Here is a 5744-nt window from a genome sequence, read left to right on the forward strand (position 1 = left end):
GTTTGCCACAGCCCGCCCCGTGGGCGCCCGCAGCCTCCCCAAGCAGGGATCTCAGCCAGCGTCCCCTCTTCTGCATTGAGTCATCTTTTTTTTTTCCCACTTCTGGAAAAACCTTGTCCTTTGGCTGGCGCTTGGCGGGAGAAATGCAATTGTTTGGGGGAAAAGATCTGGTAAACGCCCCCCGCCACTCCCTGCCCTCCCCCTGGGTAGCTTCTGAAGTGTTAAAACGAGTCTTCCGTGTCTCCGACCACCCTTCAAAACAAAACACCAAGGGTGTTCAGCACATCCCGCGTGCGGGAGTCGGCGTTCCCCATCCCCGTCCCATCCCAGCGCCAAAGCTCCCCTTCCCCACGGCGAGGAGGAGGCGAAGAGCTCCAACCTGCCCCTGCCTGCAGATCCCGCAGGAGAAACTCCGTCTCTGCACGCATCAGTAAGGGCTGTCCCCGGTCCCCGTGCACACCTCCCTCCTCAGGGCGACCCTTGGTGCGTCACCCGAGGAACAATTAAACCTCGGGACCCAGTCAGTCTGAGAACCCCAACCTTCTCCTGATTATTTTGGAGACGGTTTTCTCCTACCTGAATGTGGGTGAACTCGTTTTGAGTGATGCGGCCTCGGAGAAAACAACTCGCTTCTGGTGACGCTGGGTAAAAGTGCTCCTTGGCAGCAGGAGCCGGGAGTTAAACGGGCGGACAAGGCACGGAGAGGCGCCAGCGCCGCTGCAGGGCTGGAAAAGATGGAAATCCATTTTGGAGGAGGGCTCGTGCGGCCGCTGAGGTGTTTAATGCCGTTAATATGCCTTGGGGGGCACACGGGGGCCCTCTGGCCTGCCAGTATTTTGCAGAAGCAAAGTAATCTTTTAACACTGAAAGGAGACATGTGGTTACTGCTCACCCTGCTGCCTTGGTCGCCCCAAAGTGATGCCCTTCTCCCACCTCCTGCACAGCAGCCGTTGCCCCCCCGCCCCATAAATAGTCACCGTGACTCAGTTTACCTGGAGGGGGGTGTGTGAAATGAGCCGTTCCTGCTGCTGGAGCGGGTTTCTTGAAGCTGGGAGTGCTTGGGTCTGATGGGATGGGGTCGTCAAGGAAGGTCTGGGAGATACGATGGCATGATGGCAGAGGCAGGTGTGACCTCGTGGGGCTGGGAGAGTGCATGCAAGAGAGACCTGGCAAGGCTGGGGCAAATGGCGCGCGAGTCCTCCAGCCTTTGAGAGCTTCTCCACTGCCCCTCCGTCCTCTTCTGCTCCCCAGTCGACTGTCCAGTCCTACCTGGAGGGGGTAAGTGTGGGGCTGGAGCAGCTGCGGTCGGCGGCCCAGGAGGTGCAGAGCGTGTGCCAGGACCTGGGGGCGGCGCGGTGGGCCCTGCTCGACAGTGCAGACCGCTTCCAGGGCCTCCAGCAGATGCGGGCGCTGATGGCGGAGCACGTGCAGCTGGCCTCGGTGGTCCAGGTGCTGCCCCAGCTCTTCTCGGGTAAGGCACCGGCCCGGTCCTCGTGGATTTGGGCTGGAAGGCGCCGGGGAGAAATCCAGTCCAGCCCCGGGCTCCGCGCGGGGCCGGCAGCGAAGCTAGAGCAGGTCGCTCAGGCTTTGCCGGTTGGGTTTGGAAGGTCTCCGTGGATGGAGGTGCCACTGCCTCCCCAGGGCCTGATCCGGCACGGTGTTCCCAGAGCCCCAGGTCTCGGACCCTTCTCCTCAGCGTCTCCCTGCTAACCTGCACCCGTGACCCCGGTGCTGACCCCCTTTGCCCCCCCCCGGGCACTCAATCCCGGCATCTCTCCCCCCTCTCCCACAGTCCACGAGGTTTTTTCCCATACCCTGCAGCTGCTCCGTGGGCAGCACCTCCTGGAGGCCCACGCGGAGCTCATGATGATGGAGCACCTCCGGGATGACATCCTCTCCCAGCTGCACCTCCGTGGGCTCTCCAGTGCCCAGGCAACTGTGCTGTCCTACTTCGGTGGCCTGCAGGAGCTCAACGAGAGCCTGGCCAAGCAGCTGTGGGACATCGTGGGCAGCAGCCTGCAGCTGGTGCGCGAGGACCCAGTTCTCTTCGTCACCGCTGTAAGGATCATCGAGCGGGAGGAGAAAATAGATGATACGCTGCTCCTGGAGGCCACCTTCCTGCCCCCTGGCCGCCCAAAGGGCTGGAGGCAGAAGTTTTACCGCGTTCTCCAGGAGGCCATCACAGGAGCCCACTTTCATGCCGCCCGCATGGACGCTGAGGGGCCAGGGCTGGCCAGGCACCTGGCGGCGCTGCAGAAGGACATCGTGTCCGAGCTGCGCGTGGTGAAGGACCTGATGGTCCAGTGCGTCCCAGCTCACTACAACATCCTCGGCGTCTGCGCTGCCACCTACCACCAGGCCCTCACCAGCCACCTCCAGGACATCCTCCGAGAGGACCTGGACAAACAGGCGCTCTTCCTCCTCCTTGAGTGGGCGCTTCGCGTGTACCACAGGTCAGCACCGACCCCAGCGCCCAGCTTTACCCTGGGGGGGGCGAACACCCAGCTGGGGTGTCTACCAGCACGCAGGCGGGTTGGGAGGGTGGCTCCGGCTGCCTGGGGATGACCACCGGGCGGGCAGAGGGAGAGGTAGGAACTGCTGGAAAACACAGGTCTTCCCAGCCCTGTCCCACCTCTGCCCTCCAGCCCAGAGATGATGGGTCACCCTGACCTTCTCCCAGAAGTGGACGTTTCTGCTCTGGGCCCGTTGATGTCCCCTGAGCTCGTGGAGCTGACGGAGAGGAAATACGTGGTGAAAGTCAAGGTGAGTGAGCGGGACGGCACACGTGCAGCGGGTACGGGGACCCAACAACCACCACCGTGCCGGCATCTGCTCTGACAGCAGCAGGAGGCCATGAGCCTGTGGGATGAGGCCTGGGACTCGCTGCTGTGCTACGTCTTGGGTCTCGAGGGAGTTGGTACCTGACTTCTTGGGCTGACCGTGGTGGGTGTCCATCCCCCAGGCTAGCGTGCTCGTGTGGATGCAGAGGACCCTGGAGGTGGAGTTCAAGGAATGGTTCAGGGAAGAGGAACCTGAGACGGATCATCAGGGCTTCTTCCAGTCAGCCCTGCCCGTCATTGTCATGCAGGTGGGTCTCCAGCACCATGGGGCATGGCCATGCTGAGAGCCCCCAAGGGCCTCCCGCTGACTCACCTCCACTCTTCTTTCCCTGTGCAGATGCTGAATGAGAATATCCAGGTAGCCTCCTTGATCACGGACTCTCTGCAGCAGAAGGTCTACAACATGGCCTTGGAGGAGCTCGAGGCGTTTCTAGGCCGGTCAGTGGAGCCCCTTGCACCCCTGCCCATCCTCAAAGACCACGGGTCCCATGGCCAAGCACCATAGGCTGGTGGTGGAGATCTCTGCCGTGGGGCACCCAGCACTCATCCAGGTCCCAGAAGGCTGCCTACCCATGGGGCTACTGTCTCAGCCCGTGGGGCCATCAGCTTCCAGGGCTTGCTGCCCCAAGCACCTCTCCAGCAGCGCCAAGCCCTGCTCTCCCGAGGGGTCCAGAATGGGTCCCACTGTCCCACCCCACCCAACAACCTGTCACTCTCCAACCTGATGGCAGGAGCTGGAAAGAGCCAAGTGAGCTGGGAGTGTTGTGGGAGGTCCACGTCCCCCCAAGAGCATCCCAGCTCCAGGTCCTCGTGGCGAGACGTCCGGGGCTCTGCCCACCCACCATGGTTGACTCACTGTGTTGCAGTCTGCGGGAAGCCCTAGTGCAATGTGGGAAGGAGCACCAGAAGGACCGGACCGTACCCAAGTACTATGTCTCCTACCTGCTGGCCATGCTCAACAACAACCTGGCTCTCGGGTAACGTGCACCAGCACCTTGTAGGTCTTGTAGCAACCCCACTCCCCATCCGCATGTGGGCCCGGCGTCCCCACCGTGCTTCCCAGGCTACCTGTCCCCTCCCTTCTCTCTCTCCTAGCTCCTCTGTCTCCTCCCTGCACCCCGACACTGCCCACAGAGAAGTCCCCACCTCCCTCCGGGCTGCTCTAGACAGGACGCAGAAGAAAGCCTGCCAACTGCTGCTGGAGGAGCTGCTCCTGGACCTGCAGGTACGTTCGTCCACAGCCCCCGAGGCTGGCAGGGCTGCAACAAACCCGGCGCCAGCAAGAACAGCCCTGCTGCTGCACCCCCAGGCACGGGTTTATTCCTGCCCGGGATCCCCGCCACGTACCCCGTGGCCTGCTATCATCCTGCAGACATCTCTGCCAGCCCGGTGCCCAGACCTTGATAAACCGCCCGACGTCTGTCGCCAGCCAGCACCGCCCTGTATCGCTGGGGGCAGATGGCTTGTGGCCCCCGAACCGCTAACGGACAGAGACCGGGAGCCACAGCCCTCCCGGGCTGCCTCGCGCTCCTTTTTGTGGCTGTTTCATGGCAGAAAACCAACAGGAGAGAGGCAGTGTCCGTGCAGAGGATACAAGCCCATGTGCGACAGCCCGAGTCATTTCCTGCCAGCGTAGTCAAATTTAGCTTTCCTGGAGCCTGGACCAAAAATCTGGAATAATTAACGGCATTGCTATTTAGGGCTTGAATGCCATGAAAACAAAGGAGCAGCTGAAGGGTGAAACGCTTGCAGGCAGCGTGGGGACTGCCGCGGCCCCAGCAGAGACGTAGAGGGAATGTCCGCCTGCAGGCAGGAAGACGGGCAAGGACAGCAGGGGGGGAGCAGGGGGGTCACAGCCCTCGGCCAGAAACACGTTAATGTCTACACGAGGGAAGTGGAGAGGAGTGGAAAGGAAAAATAAAATCACAGCAGGACGGGCCAAAAGCGGGCGTGTGAGGAGCAGCTTGGTGCCCAGGTGCTGCCCGCGGTGGGGCATCGTGACCCAGATAAAGCCTCAGAATGTGGATCTCGGCGTGTCAGGGAGGGGCAGCCCCCACTGTATTTCCATAATTTCCTAACCTAGACCACTCTCACGTTTTCGTGTTGACTTTTGGCTGGCAGCGGGGGCTTGGGGGTTTTGCAAGGCAAAAGGGGCCGTGGTGCTGGGCAGCAGGCGGGCAGCGGCTGTGGGATGTCATGCTGCCCCGCCGCCGGCAGCTGCCGCGAGAGCGATGCGATGCAGGGCGCCGTACGCTGCTCCTCTGCTTCTTTCAGCCCCTCTGCCTGCAGCTGCCTTCCCGCAAGTGGCTCTCCGGCTCCCAGCTCGTCAGCAGCATGTGCGAAGTGATTGACAAGTATGCGAAGGACTTCTCCCGTGTCAAGAAACCCGTCTTCACGGTACGCGTTGCTGCGGGGCGTCCTTCGAATGGCTGCTTGTCTGTAGGGCAAGGAGGTTGGGCAGCTGGGTACCACGGTGGGGTGCAAGCTGCAGCCCAGAGGCAGCCGGGAGCTGGGAGGGGAGCGGGGACGCAGTCGCTGCTGGGTTTGCCGCAGAGCAAACCGGCCCAGAGGGCACCGTCACGCAGAGACGTTCAGGGTTGCCCCCAAATTTAGCTACCTTCTCTGTCCCTCCGGCCAGGGGGCTTCCCAGCAGGTTGTCCCCACGGCTTGGTGTTGCATCCAGCCCCTTTCCCCTCTGCCTTTCCCTGGGCAATCGGGGTCTGCCCAGCGCTAACGGCTCTCCCCTGCCCAGCTCCTGCTGACGGAGAGCGAGCTCCTGGTGGCGAGCCAGTACCTGCGGGCGCTCATGCAGAAGAAGATGGTGTGCAAAAGCGAGGAGGAGCGGGGCCAGCTCTGCGACCGCCTGCTGCAGGACGCCACGCAGCTCCGGGCGCTCTTCCTCGG

The 5744-nt window shown here is 62.3% G+C and overlaps 1 protein-coding gene across 1 annotated transcript in view; it reads left to right on the forward strand.

Annotated features, from left to right (window-relative positions):
- The window catches only part of EXOC3L1 (exocyst complex component 3-like 1), an 11883-nt gene that overhangs the window by 3706 nt on the left and 2433 nt on the right, over positions 1-5744 (forward strand). The window contains exons 2-10 of the mRNA XM_009319938.1: positions 1252-1471; positions 1793-2453; positions 2646-2763; positions 2963-3088; positions 3178-3278; positions 3707-3817; positions 3936-4065; positions 5115-5237; positions 5593-5712. Coding sequence (XP_009318213.1) covers positions 1252-1471; positions 1793-2453; positions 2646-2763; positions 2963-3088; positions 3178-3278; positions 3707-3817; positions 3936-4065; positions 5115-5237; positions 5593-5712 — 1710 coding nt within the window. The remainder of the gene's footprint in view (positions 1-1251; positions 1472-1792; positions 2454-2645; positions 2764-2962; positions 3089-3177; positions 3279-3706; positions 3818-3935; positions 4066-5114; positions 5238-5592; positions 5713-5744) is intronic.

Source organism: Pygoscelis adeliae, unplaced genomic scaffold, assembly GCF_000699105.1.
Source record: "Pygoscelis adeliae isolate BGI_AS28 unplaced genomic scaffold, ASM69910v1 Scaffold390, whole genome shotgun sequence".
Taxonomy (NCBI): domain Eukaryota; kingdom Metazoa; phylum Chordata; class Aves; order Sphenisciformes; family Spheniscidae; genus Pygoscelis; species Pygoscelis adeliae.